At 49.3% G+C, this 16,127-nt stretch overlaps 1 protein-coding gene and 2 long non-coding RNA genes across 26 annotated transcripts in view; 1 reads left to right on the top strand and 2 right to left on the bottom strand.

Annotated features, from left to right (window-relative positions):
• Positions 1–16,127, top strand: part of AOPEP (aminopeptidase O (putative)) — a 406,706-nt gene that overhangs the window by 297,133 nt on the left and 93,446 nt on the right. For all 21 annotated transcript variants that reach the window (XR_011379142.2, XR_011379141.2, XR_016236048.1 and 18 more), the window contains 2 exons: positions 10,638–10,700; positions 11,118–11,192. Coding sequence is in view for 14 of the 21 variants with exons in the window: in XM_089335804.1 (XP_089191930.1) it covers positions 10,638–10,700; positions 11,118–11,192 (138 nt within the window). In the remaining 7 variants the exon portion in view is untranslated. The remainder of the gene's footprint in view (positions 1–10,637; positions 10,701–11,117; positions 11,193–16,127) is intronic.
• On the bottom strand, positions 7,257–10,154 carry LOC127482818 (uncharacterized). 4 transcript variants are annotated; one of them, XR_016236117.1, is made up of 3 exons: positions 9,817–10,154; positions 8,700–8,881; positions 7,257–7,484 (listed from the first exon to the last, which is right to left on the bottom strand). It is a non-coding gene; the product is annotated as an uncharacterized LOC127482818 (long non-coding RNA). The 4 variants fall into 4 exon arrangements; XR_011379145.2 differs by having other exon boundaries at positions 7,257–7,468; XR_011379146.1 differs by having other exon boundaries at positions 9,654–9,871.
• On the bottom strand, positions 11,294–12,724 carry LOC149128676 (uncharacterized). Its single transcript, XR_016236135.1, has 2 exons — positions 12,596–12,724; positions 11,294–11,511 (listed from the first exon to the last, which is right to left on the bottom strand). It is a non-coding gene; the product is annotated as an uncharacterized LOC149128676 (long non-coding RNA).

Here is a 16,127-nt window from a genome sequence, read left to right as displayed (position 1 = left end):
TGTCAGGCTGAAGCCAGGAGCCCAGAGGTTCTTCCTGGTCTCCCACGTGGATGCAGGGGCCCAAGAACTTGGGTCATCCTCGGCTTCTTTCCCAGGTGCATTAGCAGGGAGCTGGATCCCAAGTGGAGCAGCCAGTTTGCCTGCCCCAGACTATCATTTTATTGAGCAGGCTCCAAGCTAAGTTCTTTATGTTTAATAGCTATTTACTTTAGACACAATGCCACAAGGAAGACCTGATTATTATACCCATTTTGTAGAGAAGGAGACCGAAAACCAAATCTACCTAATTTATAAGCCCACGTTCTTGATGACTACACTGGCTTTAAATGCATGTAGCTGTTATTGGGATTTGTGATGTTTCTGCATCTAACACCTGGACATGCTAGTACCTTAGAGAACAATGTAGAAATATCAAATTTCCTTTTATGACATTCTTGTAACAACAGTCAGCTTATTGTTTTGAGCAGGACGGGGCCAGAAGCGGAATTATCTCCTTTAGAGCGAGGCAGAGGTGAAAGGGAACGTGTTTCCTCATGTCCTCCAGTTATCCCTGCAAGGGACAAGTACTTGTTTGTGGTGGCTCAGATGCGCCGTGGACCTGCATGCCCCATCCATGGGCACCAAGCCGATGCCAGGTCAGGCTTTTCCTTATGATGTCACAGCTCAGTTATTTTTGAGACCTTTTAAAAGTTGACTTAGGTTCAAAACACCAGACTGGTTTTTGTTTGTGCAGGGAAGGAGGAGAGGAATTCGCATGGACTGGTTGACTTTGTGCCTGTTGCGTTCTGAGTCATTCCAGTCATCCTCGCCACGGCTCTCTTTCCATTGCATCCGCCCAGAGAGGTTGTGTGAACTGTATGCCCAAGGCCACATAGCTTCTCAATGGCAAAGACAGAGCGTGCCTAGGTCTGAGTTCCCGACTGCATATTTCCCACTGTGCCAGGGCTTTGTACCAAGACAGCTAAGCCACAGTCACAGGACGGCACTGAAGAACAACAGCTGAATATTCGATTGTATGTTAGCACAATTTCCCCACGTCCTTGAACTTCATAGAGCAAGGTAGTGAAAATGAGAAACACTCACAGAGAAGGCAAAGCTAAAACAGACCGTAAAATAATACTCAGAAATGACCAGAAGGTTGTTAGGTTTAATAGACCCTAACATTCCTAATATTAATATGAATATAAATTAACTGGATGGATTCTGAAACCCCATCTATTAGGAGGTGTTTATGATAAGTCTAATAAAGCTCTAGTGTTCTTTGCGGTTCTTTTCCAACTATATCATACGGGTGAGCACAAAAGCTGTGTTATGTGCAGAATGGCTGGGTTTATCCCTGGTAGAAAGAAGTTATGTTTGGTATCTAAAGAACAATGAGAGTTTGCTGCTTGGCTGATCAATGCTGGATCAAGTTCACATTCCCCGGTTCCCACTCTCCCACCTACACGTTCAGCGGGTGGGAGCAGAGCAAAGAGAGGGAGGACAGGTCCTTTTTCCACAGTGAGAGAGAGGGAAAGAGAGAGAGAGAGAGGGAAAGAGAGAGAGAGAGAGGGAGAGAGAGCGAGAGAGAGGGAAAGAGAGAGAGAGAGAGGGAGAGAGAGGGAGAGAGAGAAGGAGAAGAGAATGCGAGCCCGGCTTTCCTAATATGGACACAGCTGGGACAGGGTAGCGTTAAACACTGATTTAATCCAGTGCTGAAGAAAACCTCCTATGAAAAGTAAAGGGATTAGCAGCCAATTAATTCTAGCCTTCCCATTGTTTTCCTGAAACACCTCCTTGTATGGAGCGAAATGTTTGGTGAACAAACACTCCGGAAAATAGCTTTCTCTCATATATTATTTATATTTGGGGCAGTCACCCCACCCCAAAAATGTGGTAGGTGTTACTTTTCCTTACTCTGTGTGTGTGTGGTGAGAGAGATTTTTACCTTTTAATAGCAGTAGGATGATTCAAGCCTGTTCCCCTTGTTTGTAAATTGTACTTCATTAGGCTCCTTTTGCAGGCCGGATGACAGACAACCAGTGTGCATGCCAAGGTTTTTAAAAATAGACAAGCCAGGGCCATGGGCTCCCCATGCATCCCCTCCTCCAAAGCTGTCGGCATGTCCGGGTGCACACATTTTCAGATACCACACCCACCCCGTCTCAGGAAATGACAAGAGGGTACCTAGACAAGGCTGTTTGCTCTTGAAGCTAGCGAAATAGCAACACGTGAGGTGTGTGTGTTTTTAATTAATTAGTAGCTAATATCTTTTATAAGGCAAGATGCCACAATCATTTTCCTATAGCATCAATTTATTTGAGTCTTTTCTAAATAAGGAGGCCTATTTGGTTAGAAAGTGCCCAAGACTCAAGGAAGTTAGCATGGGACAGGACCACATAGCAAAAGGTCTTTTCACAGAGTGTCCCCTAATTCCCGTCACCAGCCTTCCCTACCCACTGTGTTTGTTTCAAGGGAATGGGCGACAGCCATCACCAGAATTAGAGCAACGTCTGGGCCGGCACTGTGGCGCAATAGTTTAATTTTCCACCTGCGGCGCTGGCATCCCATATGGGCACCGGTTCTAGTCCCTGCTGCTCTACTTCCAATCCAGCTCTCTGGGAAAGCAGCAGAAGATGGCCCAAGTGCTTGGGGCCCTGCACCCATGTGGGAGACCTGGAAGAAGCTCCTGGCTCCTGGCTTCGGATCGGCGCAGCTTTGGCCGTTGCGGCCATTTGGGGAGTGAACCAGCAGATGGAAGACCTTTCTGTCCGTCTCTCCCTCTCACTATCTGTAACTCTACCTCTCAGATAAATTAAAAATCCGTTGGAGGTGACACCTTCACACTCAGCGTCTCAGGTCAGCACTGAAGCGCATTCCCTTGAAGACAGGATCACTCAGGATCCAGAGTGGTTCTGACCATGGTCCTAGAAAACAGAGCCAGACCTGAAATGTCAAATACCCATTCATCCATGCCTCTGCTTCTGGTAGTGGGTTGAACTGTTCCACTTCTTTGCACACGTGTATTTAACTTCCCTTGCCCCAGATTTTTAGTTTTTTAAAGATTTCTTTATTTAACTGAAACAGTTACACAGAGAGAGAAGGAGAGGCAGAGAGAGAGAGGTCTTCCATACGCTGGTTCACTCCCCAGATGGCCACAACTGCTGGAGTGGCGCCGATCCAAAGCTAGGAGCCAGGAGCTTCTGCTGGGTCTCCCACACGGTGCAGGGACCCAAAGACCTGGGCCATCTTCTGCTGTTTTCCCAGGCCATAGCAGAGAGCTGGATCAGAAGAGAGGCAGCCAGGACTCGAACCAGTGCCCATATGGGATGCCGGCACTGCAGGCAGTGGCTTTACCGGCTACACCACAGCGTGGGCTCCCCTAAGCGTAAGCTGTAGAAAATGATACCTGGGCCGGCCCGGCATCCCCTCCTGTCCAGCACTGTGTCTGCCGTGCTCCCAAGGACTCGCGGTCACAGAGCACAGCGCAAGGCCGTCCTGTGTGGTATTGACTTTGAAATGTAAATGCCTTCCAGACGAGTAACGTTTCTTCATAGGAACCAATTAGAGATGGAACGTCATTAAAATGACCTACACTGGGGTTCTCAGTGCTGGCTTCACACTGGGATCCCAGGGGAAGGTTTAAAAACAGCTGATGCCTGGCTCCTGCTTTAGAGATGTGACTCTCCGTGGCCTGGACATGTGGACTGTTAGCCAGCCCGCACTCTCAGTGATTCTGTTAAAGCATCAGGAAAGGAAACTACTGATCTAAAGCCCCTTCTCCCTGGTACGTGTCAGTGCAAGTTCTTTCGGGTCGGAACGGCCTCGAATGTCAAGTTGCTGTGAAGACGCACATTCACACAGGTGTTGAAGGGGGAGGGTAACATCCATTTTGTAGGAAGCATCTTTGAGCAGACTCTTACGGTATGGAATTATGTTCTGTGGGCTGTGTTTTCACGTGGGTTGATCCAACCCACAAAACAAGCCAGTATTTTACAGTGAGCCGGACAGGCTAGGTGTCCCTCGCCTCTCAGCGTGCAGCAGACACAGCACTGCATTGCCAACCAGGAGCTCCAAGGGCCAGGCGACATGGAGCACTGAGGGCCTGAAATTCTCTGAGACTCCGTTTCTTAGTCCTTGAGGTGGGCCTGTGTGAGCCGAAGCACTTTGGCCAGCCATCTGCTTATGCACAAAACTGGCCCTTGTTCTCTGTGCAGTGTGTGTGTGTGTGTGTGTGTGTTAAATCTTAAAAGCACTTCCATCCAGCTTCTTGCAGTGTTGCATTGCTTCTCCAATCTGATTCCCTGGAACTTGATAATGACCGAGGGCATCCTATCCTAAGCACATTCCATACATCACGTGAGCCCCCCAGCTCTTAGTGAGGTCCCACCGCCCGACAGGGACTGAAACCCAGACAAGCCACCCCTGTGCCCCTGTGCTCGTTGTCCTCCACCGGATTACTGCCCTGTCACGTGAGTGCCCTGAGGCCAGGGATGGTGTCCTCCTTGTCTTTGTGTCGGAGAAGTCTAACGCTGTTTGCAGTAGGCACGCTCTGTTAAGCGGATAACCTGCCCATGTGTCCAGTCTCCATCCTTGCTTCCTGGTTTTCATATCAAATAATACAGAATACTTGGTTAGCTTTCTGATAATACGCCTGTGTGATGTTTATATAGTAGTATGTTTATTTTTTGTTTTATTTTTAACAGTTCTTTTCCTTGAAATTTTTAAGTGAAGTACAATCATAGGGGCTAAACTTCCACACTTAGTAGAGAGAAATATTAAGATTACAAATTTTTTCTAGACCCTTCTTCTCTGTTTTCCAAACAGAAATAGAAAAATAAGGAAAGAAAAATATCAAACCAGAATACATTATTTAATCACACTCCTCCTTATCCAAAGCAGAGTGAAGGTAGCTTCTAAAGCAGATACACATAGCAAGGTAGAAAAAAAGAAAATGAAGCAAGGGGCTGGCCTTGCGGTGCAGCGGGTTAATCTGCCACTTACAATGCTGGCACACCACATTGGAGTGCTGGCTCGAGTCCTGGCCGCTCTGCTTCAAACTCAGCGCTCTGCGGAAGCACCTGGGAAGGCAGCTGATGATGGCCAAGCCTGCCACCCACACAGGAGCCCCAAGTGGAGTCCTGGCTCCTGGCTTCAGCCTGGCCCAGCCCTGAGATTTGGGGAATGAAGCAGAGAATGGGAGATCTCTTTGTTTCTCCCTCTCTGTCTGTGTCACTCTGCTTCTCAAATTAAAAAAAAAGGAATGCAGTGGGGCCAGGAATTAAGTTAGCTTATAGTGAGCCTGTGCTGGCTAAGGGAGGGTCACAGAGCTCAGAGCTTTCTAGAACAGAGTGCAGTGCTCCAGGAGCTACAAACAAGCCAAACTGCTCCTGATGCTGACTGATGGCGGGAGAAGCGTCTCCTGTGGGTCCCCTCTAATGCAATAAACAGCCCTCTAAACCCATCCTTCCGGTAAACACTGTGATGGATTTTATGGGGCCGTTTCTTATAATGCACCTCAATAAAGGTTGACGGCTCCTTACCAGAACCTAGTGCGATAAGAGGAGTTTCACACGAAACCCAGAAGACAAAGTCCAGGGCCGGCTTTATGGTGGTCTGGCTTAATCCAAGGATGGATTTAATAGTAACCAGGCTAAGGCACTTGGACATCAGAAAGCTCTGTGAGTGTCCGGGAAATTGAGGGATGTGTGTGCTGTAGGTGTGTTGTTGTTTCCTGGAGAGCTGGTAGCACCAGTAGCCTCCATCAAGTTCTCAGGGTCGAGAAATGGAAGCACTGTTCCCGCAGTCGAGCTGTGCGGAAGTTTTTGAGCAGTACTGAGATGAGGGTTGTGGTTCCCGTGAGGAAGAAGCCCTGCTGGCCAGTTCACTTGCAGGGCTGTGAGCTCCCCAGCAATCAGCTCTCCAAGCGTGGGATTGGTTTCAGTTTCTGAAAAGTAAGTTGTACAAGGACATCCATCAAGAGGTCCTGGCTGCGGGGCGAAGCCCTCCTAGAAAGAAGCTAGGCAGGTATTCATTCTAACATGGAGACAAAAATGGCAAGAATGCAAATTATGTGCAGTTTTTCTAAAATCAGCTCAAAAGACCAACACAGAGGAATGTTACACTTAAAAACAGTAGAACAGAAAAAAAAAAGGAGAAAAAAAAAACAACAGAAAAAATATTAAAGGCATAAATATTGGCTAACTTTGCTCCTAACCCTTAGTCGTTATTATTGCAGGTGTATCTTATGTTGGTTTTAAACTATTGCAGACTGGTGTGACCTCTTCCTTTTGATTCACCCTGAATCCGTGTTGGCAATAAAGGTCCTTCTAAAGCTGGCGGAAGCTTCTGGAAACCTCTACCTTGGACTTCAAGGGTCTTTTGACTTCTTACAGTGGATGGTTTTCTGTCCGCTGTGCCCAAGGGAGTGTAATCTGCCTTGTGAGGCTGTTTGGGATCGTGAAAGGCCTCCAAGCTGACCAGGAAGGACATCCCTCTGTGTCTGCCCCATTCACAGAGGAGCAGGAATTGCAGGTGCACCCAAGATGAACGATACACACTCGTAGCACCGTCTTTTTCCTAGTGGATAGAAGAAAACTGAAAAAAAGTCTTCTCTCCAAAAGTAATCTCCAGCCTCTAGGTTGAGTGAAGCATTTGTTTTAAAGGTACGGCCTTTCCCTCAGCCTCCGAAATTGTCTTCAGCTACCACGAACTGCTTTGACAAGGCATCTTAGAACAACTTCCTTCCAGAACTTGTGTCTGTACTAGGTGAGGCATTTTAAAAGATAGACTTCAAATGGAAACCATCTGCTTTTAACAGTTAGCTCTCGGGTGCTTTCACCACGTGGTTATTAGAATATTCTACCCCAGAGTACAGAATTCCAACTTTTAAAAAAGTGGCCTCCTTCCTGATACTCCACAACCTACATTTCACTGGTGTCAGCCCTTGAAGACAACAGGTGGACAACAGGATAAATGTGTACAGAGTGCTGACCATAAAAAAGTCTAAATATTTCCCCAGTGTCATACACTATGTTCATCTTTCATGCTAGGCTAAACTAAGTCCTAGCACCATTTTGTAATACCAGTTTAGAGATTAATATCTGAGAGAAATTAGAAATGTTTCTCCTTTTTATGTTTCTTTTTTAAAATCATTTTAGAAACTACACTACAATGTAACTGATGTCTCACATTTTCTCTTTTTAAAAATGCATAGCTCTAAGCTCTTTTTAAGTTGAGATATCATAGTAGTAAAACAAACAGGAGTTCATCAGAACAATCTTAATTTTGTTTAAAGATGTATTTATTTATTTGAAAGATGGAGTTACAGGGAGGAAGAGGCAGAGTCAGCAAGAAAGAGGTCTTCCATCCACTGGTTCACTCTTCAAATGGCTGTGATGGCGAGGTCTGGGCGAGACTGAAGCCAGGAGCCAGGAGTTTCCTCTGGGTCTCCCACGTGGGTGCAGGGTCCATCTTCCACTGCTTTTCCCTGTATTAGCAGGGACCTGGATTAGAAGTGAAGCAGCCAGGGCTCAAACCAGCACTTGGGACTCAAACCAGCACCCATATGGGATGTTGGCGCTGCAGCTGGCTTATTAACCCAATACACCACAGCACCAGCCCAGAACAATGTTTATCTTACAAGCTCTCCTCCACCTAAGTTTCATGTTCCATTGTTCCGTTTCTTCCTTTTTCTTTCTGTTCACTTGCTTAATATATTTACTGAGCATCTACTAAATGCCAACGCAGCGTTTTTAGTAATTGGAAGTCTAGAACAAAAGAGAATTTCTTTATTCCGGGCAGATAGACACTCAATAAATTAATGAAAAATATCTATAATAACCGTGTAACACAAAGAGTGAGCCGTAAGGCCAACTATGGACCTTAATCAATAATCATTGATCAATATGATTTCTTCAATTGCAATGAATGCAACACGTTAATGCAAGATAGGGAAACTGTGTGTGTGTGTGTGTGTGTGTGTGTGTGTTGTTTTGAGGGGGTGAGTTATGGGAACCCTGTGCTTTCTTTTCCATTTCTCTGTAAAACTGCTCTAAAAAATAACAGTCACTTAATTAAAAATTAAACAGAAGTAATAGGACACTGTGAGAGGGAAGTGGTATGATGTAATTTGCACTGGGAAGTGAGGAAAGACCTTTCTAGAAAGTGTTGTTTAAGCACAGAACTGGAGGCCAGGTAGGCACTAACCTGGCAAGGAAGAGAAGGGAGGCGCCCTCAGCACAGCCCAGCGCTAGGACTTCAAGCACCTTTGGAAATACCACGCTGGCCCCTCTGTGGAAGATGGATTATGGAGCCGCGGGGCGAGGAGAGGAGCACGGGTACACATTAAGAGGCACTTAGGCCAGACCGCAGCTTCTGCTTCCCGCTCACCCGTGGACCAGGAGAGCTGAGGGACAGCACTGAGATGTAGCCTTTGTTCAGTTTATGTGGGGAACCATTAGGCTCTCCCTGAGCCGGGTGCCAGTACGAAAGGAAGACTGTCAGGGGCCGCCAGACTGGCAGTCCTGCCCTCAGTTCCCGAGGTGCTTCCACTGGCTCAGTGGGATTTACAGAATTAAGAACAGTCCTGTATGCGTGCCATTCAGACTACAACCAGGCAAACATTACAAAGGGAAAAGGAAGCCCTCAAGTACTGATCACCTCCCTGTAACAACAGCTTTTCATACAAGTCTGCATAAGACTTGATTTGCAATACTTACTTTTATTCCTGGGACTGGGTCGTTGCACTTGATCTTGACTTTTCTTCCTTCTAAGACAGTATATTGAAAAATTGTTGGGATGTCAATGAAGCATACCCTCAAGGAAGGTCCCTTTAAGCTGCACACTGTTCAGCTCATCAGTATTGAACGCTTCGTATCAGAGTTCCTGGGGCGGTGAGCTCCTGAGGAAGACATTCCAGTGGGTCAAAGGGATGCGGCTGCCAAGACAGATTTCTATTGATTCTGGACCTGTTATTTGTAGCATAGAAGCTTGGACAGTCAAAGTTCTCTTTCCACTTAAAAAACCAAGCAGCTCTGCATCATCCACTTTACCATTTGTAGTTGTTCACCTGCCTGTGTGTATGCGCAAGCAAGGTTCTCAAAGCATTAACTATTTTATGCATTGCTTTTACAGTAGGAAAATGATATACAATGGCTGTGAAATACACATAAAATTTGCAAGTAGGCTGAAAAAAATCTTTAGCAAATGAGCATGCATTTCCTAGCACTTAGCTAATAATAATACAAAAAACGGTTAATATATCTATTTGTATTCTTCTCTACAGCCAGAATCTTTTTCTGTTCCTGCAAACACAAACACTAAGTGAGAACCCCGCATTTGCGCAGTCCCGTTGTTTATTTAGTAGGAGACAGCCATGCATCATCAATATAATTTTAAGTGGTCGAGTTATGAATATGGAACGAGGGGATAAAATAAAGTTTTCCACTCTGATGTCTCCATTAAGAAGCTCGTCTTTGTGTAAAATGCTCCATGGCAAAGTTGATTCTATTTAAAGTAGTGAGTTTGATCTTGGCTTTGATCTAAACCTTTTGATCTTGAAAGAAAGATGGAGTAGCAATAAAGAGAGGGCAGGACAGATTTTCTTTAAAGAAATGCGATAAAGTTAAAGGGATGGTCAAGATCACCGAACACAAGTACCACCCGACCCTCACCAGCAAGCTAGCTCCACCACCTTGCGATGCCCAGGGGAAGGTGGCGGCCAGACCCAGGGTACCGCAACCCTCTTGTAAACCTAGTGGACACTTTCTCCCTAATCACGAACACAGATCGCCTCCTTCTTAATTCCACCCCGCCGCTTTGGGGGTCCGCGCCGACCTGGCCCAGCGCCGCCGGCGGAGCGCGGCCGGAGCGCAGCGGCTGCTGCCCGCGCAGCGTGGGGCCGGCTCTCCTGCGCTCCCGGCCTCTCCCCGGGGGAGGTCACCTGCCACCGCCCCGGGGCCCGGAGGGGCCCCTCAAAGCCGTCTACTTAATGGCGTCTGAGCCATTCCCGGAGAGCACTCCATTAGCGAAGTTCCTTGGCCTCGGCGAAAGCCACCGGGGCCACTTAAGTTTCTGACCCGCAGAGCGAGTTCAGGGTGGCCGTGGGGCTGGGGGCGCTTCGCCAGCAAAGTCCTCTGGCTGCGGGCAGGAGGCACCCGGGCTCCTCCCGCAGCCTAGGGACCCCAGTCTCGCGTACCCGGGTTTGGGGGGTACCCGGGGCGGGGGTGGGGCGATAAGGCGTGTGCGCCGGGGGAGGGGGCGCGGGCAGGATCTGGGGAGAGAGGGGAAGATGTTTGCAAAGAGAACAATGAAACAGCCGGGCTGGGGGCTGGGGCGGGGGCGACCTGAGGGGAGGGCGGCGCGGCCGCCTATACCTTTAAGGCAGGCCCCGCCTCCGCCCCTGCGCCCGCCCGCCCGCGCCACCGCCCCGCGCCCCGCGCTGCCCGCGCTGCGCCTTAGGTGTTGCGGGCCGGAGCACCCGCTGCTCTCTGTCCGGCTGGCGGGGCGCGGGGCGCGGGTGCCGCCGCCTCCCTCCATCCTCACCTGCCGCGGCCGAGGTACCGGGCGGGCGCGCGGAGTTGGTGGATGCGGGGGAGGGAGGCTGAGGCGGCACCGGGGAGGATAAACTTGACTCTTGTCGTCTGCTTCTCCCGCAGCAGCTGCAGAGGGAGCGTCAGGCCGGGGCGGAATGCGGGCTCGCGCGGCAAGTGGGCGCCGAGGTGAGTTGCGGGGCTGCGCGGCCCTCCCCTCCCAGACGCGCGGGCGGTGGGTTCCGCGCCGCAGCCACGTCCCCCGCGCGCGCGGCACCGCCGCCGCCGACGCGCGACAGCGGCGGGTAAGATGGCCCTTGCGCACGGCTCGGGCGCGCACGGGCGCGGACCGGGCCCTGGACCGGCGGGGGCGGCCCGGGGCGAAGGTCGCTCGGCCCGAGCGCCCCGCAGACCCGAGGCGGCGGGAGCGGTGCGCAGAGCGGTCGCCCCCCGAGGGTCCCCTGCGCGGAGGCGTCCCCGCGAGCGGGCGGAGGTGCCTGTGGCTCGCTCAGGTGAAGCGGGGAAGACGGGGTCGCCCAGGGGGGCGGCGGTCAGGACCCTGTCGGACGGTTTAAAACGCGCTGTGGTGTGTTTTTTGAACTTCAGGTCTCCAAATGGATTCAGGTGAACCGGAGACCCCGAAAACGGAAGCGAGGGGAGCGCGCTGTGGTGTTTGAGAAGGTAGGGTCCCCAGCGGGGAGCGCGAGAGAGCGAGCCTTGGGTTGCGGGGTCCCCCCGAGGACTGGATCACTGCCATAGAGTGGCCTTTTTTGTTTGTTTGTTTGTTTTTTTTGAGTTTTTATTAAACTTGACAATAAGCCGTGCCATCTGCCCGCGGTTCTCGCGAAGTCGGAGTGGCCGGATGGAGGAGGCTTGGATGCTCTCAGGAGCGCAGGACCTGAGCAGGTCCCCGAGGCTGCTGGTGTTAGCACTCCACCGCTGGAAGAGGAGTGTGCTTGCTTCGCTCCGCTGGTGACAGGCGCCTTCGGCGCCCCCGCACCTAGACATGAAATTGGGGAGAGGAAAACTGGCGGGTGACTTTGAAAACACCAGGAGAGTTTTTCTGTGTATCCTAAAGCAAATGAGAACCCCCACCCCCAATCCTCCATGTAGAATTTCAGTATGTTCCTTTGCAGAGGTTGGTTCTGTGTATCTTCTCCCAAGATTGTATTAAGAGGTGATTTGTCACTCTGATAAATATGGTGAAATAAGGTAAGTAGTCTGTTTTCTAGAAGACTGGCAAACTCTCAAAAGAGAGCCTTTTTTTTTTTTTTTTTTTTACCAGCGTTCCAGCAGATCTGATTTTTGTTGCTTTTGCATGATTCTGTCGGATTCTTGATCGCACCCGGGGATTAAAATAGCGGTGTGTTGTTTTTCTGCTGCCCGAGTGTATGATGAATCACGCCCGGCTCTGAAGCCAAATTCTTGCTGATAGCATCGCTGCCAAGTCCTGTGATGTGTTGCCTTAGTATGGGCATTGCAGTGGCCCAGGGTGCCCCGAGCATATCGGGATGAAGGTGGTTCCAAAGTCTCAGAGGGCAGTTAAGGATACCAACAGGGCAGCTCTGCTGAGAGCAGGGAATGGGCTGACCAGCCTGGCAGCGGACACTCAGTGTGTGGGGAAAGTGGTCCCCCGGCTCTTCCCTTTGAGTGTAAGTAACTTCAGCTACACGGTAACGGAAAAAGCCGTCCCTTTAAACAGACTTGAGTTTTGGGACCCTACCTTAGCATGCCTGTGGTAGGGTGTGTGTGTGTGTGTGTGTGTGTGTGTGTTTAACGCTTATGGTTTAGGCACTTCTGAAAATGTTTTTGAGATGGTGAATGAGACCATAAAATATTCAAAGAAAGAAGGGATTCCTGTCTTCCGTAGTATTTAAAACAAGGTTTGGTAGCTGCTGTTTTTTTTTTTTTTTTAACTAAAAATAAGATCACCAAGGGCACAATCTACCAGTACCCTTGTGGACTGCCGTCACTGCCCAGATCTGACCCAGAGGCAAGATCTCTGTGACACCCTTGATCTGAGCGACCACAGCGCCTTCTGAGAGCTGGGGACACGGGCGCAGGGGCGGGGGAGGGGGGTTTACCTGAGGAGAATGAAAGTTCTTCACGCAGCAGTTTCTCCTCCACGGAGGCTGCGGTGCACCTCTGACTTCTGTCCGGACAGAAAACGTGGGCAGCCGCCCTTGTCAAGAGAACGCGACCGTGGAGTCAGTTGGGACCAACATTTGCTATCGAGGGGAAGCTTAGAACTGACTGGGTTTGAGGGTGGAGTGGGAGGAGCACAAGAAAATGGGAAATTCCTGAGTCGTATCAGGGCACGGTAATTATTGGGGGCCCCAGCATTTTCTCCTGGCCCTGGGCAGCACCACTGAGCCCTTACCCTGCTGTTTTCCTCTGGGCATCCCCCCCCCAGGAGAGGTTTGGAGCTGACTGAGGCAAAGCCTGGGGTATTTCAGCACCCCAGGGCGTTAGAGCAGAGGCACCAGGCTGCCCATTTCCCTTAGGTGGTGGGGAGCTGTGTCCCCTCTTCCGAGACACAGAGTGGACCCGGTGGTAATGAGTATTCAGTCCAAGGTCACGTGGTCATAACCTTTTTGCTAGGATTTGAACCTGTTGTTAGTAGAAACCTAGGCAGTCCATTTACTGAGTCTGAAAGTTATTTATTTATTTTGCTTAAATTCCTGCCGTGCCACAGTGGTAGAAGGAAACTGGCTTCTCGTTTTTCACACATGCACTGTATTTTTCGTCTGCATTACAATTAGCGGTGTTTTGTGCTTTCTCCCCACTTGGGTGCAATAAGCTGTAGCCCTCTCCGGTGGGTGCCCCCTGCTCCTCGCACCCTTGTTTCTTTGCCTACTTAGTGCTCCACGCCCACCACCTCTGTCCACACCTGCCAGCCTTCCTCGGGATTCAGCCGAGATGGCGGACGTGGGTTAAGTGGCGCGTGTCAGCCCTGCGGGGGTCATGAGAGGTTTCCCCGGACTGGAGGGTGCAGGGAAGCAGAAGCTGGGGCAGACTCGGCTGCGTGGGGCAGATGGCACAGCTGTGCAGGGCGGCTGGGGCACTGAGCGAGGGGCCGGCTGTGAGGCAGGTCGGCTCGCAGGTGTTCGCCTTCCGTGTTGGAGAAAGCCTCCATGGAGCTAGGTGGAAGGCACAGCACAGGCAGCCTGAAAGGCCAGCCAGGTTTTCAGTGAACTCGGACGGGGAAGCAAAAACAAACACCCTGTGCTCGGCTGCCTGTTAAAATAATGAATAATGAAATGCAGTAAATGGGGTGAGTGAGATGTTACCACCCAGATAAGCGACTGGAAACGCTCTCCTGGCCTCTCGCGGCCCCTCCTGCCTGCTGCTTTGCGTCATTCCACCCGCCAGAGAGCTGTGCTGTCCACGTGTCTTAGCAACTTCTCATTTCTCACCTTTCTAAAGATGTGCCGTTCTCTCTGACACATCTCCTCTTATCTGCTTTCACGTTCTTTTCCATTGTGTTTTGGCCATCTCTCTACAAATATAATTGGATTTTTTGATGTGTGTGCATACATTATACGTATACACGTATCTCCCCCACTTGAAATGACAAAACTCGCTTAGCTTCTCTTTTGCTTCTGGTCTTCTTCTCCTTCCTTTCTGGTATCTGTCTTCCTTTTTCATTGTTTTAACTTCCTTTTATCTGGTTCGAGTCACTTTTGCAACAGAAAACGTGAGTAAGTGCACCAGGAACGACGGCACTGAGTGGGTCAGCCGGCTGTGCAGGCGCAGGTTAAACATCTGTGCCTGCAGCAGTGGACTAGAGAGCGTGTTTTTTAAGATAATATGTTTTACTGAGTGACTGTGGGTTGCAGAAGACAGAACACTGCTTTCCCTGTTCATGCCTTCAGCTGATTCAAAGGTAAATACAAGGTAGGCATAGTGAGAAATTAAAAAATAATATTTTTATAAATGCATACATTTAAAATTATGTAAAGCTTTAGTACTTCTGTTAGTCTAAAGATTAGAACATAATAAAGTAACATTTTACAGAATTTTCAGGAAAGCACGTGGATGGGATATTCCTTTAAGAGGGAGAAGATTTTAGTTCTAGATTCAATAGGAGAGGCTTTGCTGGTTCACGCCTATCTGATAATGTGCAGAGGGTCGTCAGTAAATGCAGATACGTGTGGATATGTATCAGAAGTGTTATCGGCTTCGCTTTCCGAACACCGAACATTTCAGCAGTACTAAGGTTGGCTGTGGTTAACCAGCGGCTCCCGCCGTGCTCTGGTGCATCTGGGACTGCATGGTCATGGCCTGGGTGAGCTTGGTCAGCCTCTTGGTATTACTCCCGACAAACACGAGCTGCACACAGCTCCTGGGAACAGCACCCTCTAAGGCTACCATCGTCGTCACTTTCTGCCAGAATCCGAAAAACTATGCCCTCAAACCACTAGGTACTCACACCGTTGAAAATTTGAAATTTTCCCTGAAATGTAGAAATCTAGCAAGATAGTTTTGAGCACGGTGGCCTCTCCCGTATTTAGTGTCCGTTTTAACGGAGCCAAGTGATCAATTCTGTTCACTGAGTCTTTGAGAAAACTGGGATGATTTTCTTTGCAATAATTCCTAGATCCTGGAACAGTTTTACTTCCCTGTTACTTGGTTTTTCCTACATACTTGACTCTGAACCACATCGATGATAATCTTAGCTTGATTTAATAACTCCTAGATCATATTCTAGATTGTAAAATCTGACTTGGTTTTGCAGCATTCATTTTTTTCCTTTGTTCCTATACTATAAGATAACCACTGACATGTTCAGTATGACCAAGGTAGGTGAAAATGTTAAACTGCTTCACAAAGACTTGACTTCTGTGTCTGTCTCTTGTGACCAAGGCCTGTTTCACATGCAGTTTTTGATTTTTGGAAACCACTGAGACTTAACAAAAATTCGCTGGCTCTTCCTTAGCTCCTCACAGCAGAGGGTGACTGTGTTCGGCTTAACTCTGAAGCGATCCCGATGGCTTCACACAGCTCGGCACCTCGGTGGAGTGTGGAGCTAGGGAGGCCGTGCCAGGAGTCCTCTCTTACAGGAACGCCCCTGTGATCGGCCACATGGTAGACTGGGTGGCCCCTCTGGGGCTGCTGGGTGTTGGTGGCCTTGCAGCTTCTTGGGTGGGCGTTGCCCTGGGAGGGTGGACAGCTAGCCTGTATTTGTGGAGCCCTCTGATGAGGGCTCCCCTAATGCTGGATTTCCATAGAAATGTGTCACAGCTCTTGAGGCCCCCAGCCTCCCTCTCCCTGGCTGAGTGGCTTTGTGTCCTGTGTAGTACTGATTGTGCCTTTGGATGACGACTTACTTGAGTGATGGGGCGGGGAGGCGGAATAATTTATTCCAAGTAATTATAAAGAAACCAAAGAAAGGGAGTAATTACAGTGCTGTTAATATGCAATTTGTTATTTTACTGCGGAAATATTTGGAACTTCTGGGAGTGTCTTGGGCTTATTTGTGGATCTCTTCCTTTTTTCTAGTAAATCCCTAACAAATACATAATTTATTAAGTTCTGTTCTCCCAAGTCTGAAATTAGATCAGTTTTCACAGGATCTCAACTTTTTGTTGCTGTCCCCTCCCCCAGCCCACTCCC

This window comes from Oryctolagus cuniculus, chromosome 1 (assembly GCF_051225735.1).
Source record: "Oryctolagus cuniculus isolate XC-2025 breed Fujian yellow rabbit chromosome 1, ASM5122573v1, whole genome shotgun sequence".
Taxonomy (NCBI): Eukaryota; Metazoa; Chordata; class Mammalia; order Lagomorpha; family Leporidae; genus Oryctolagus; species Oryctolagus cuniculus.
The sequence above is the reverse complement of the archived record's forward strand: the minus strand, read 5'-3'. Positions and strand labels throughout refer to the sequence as shown.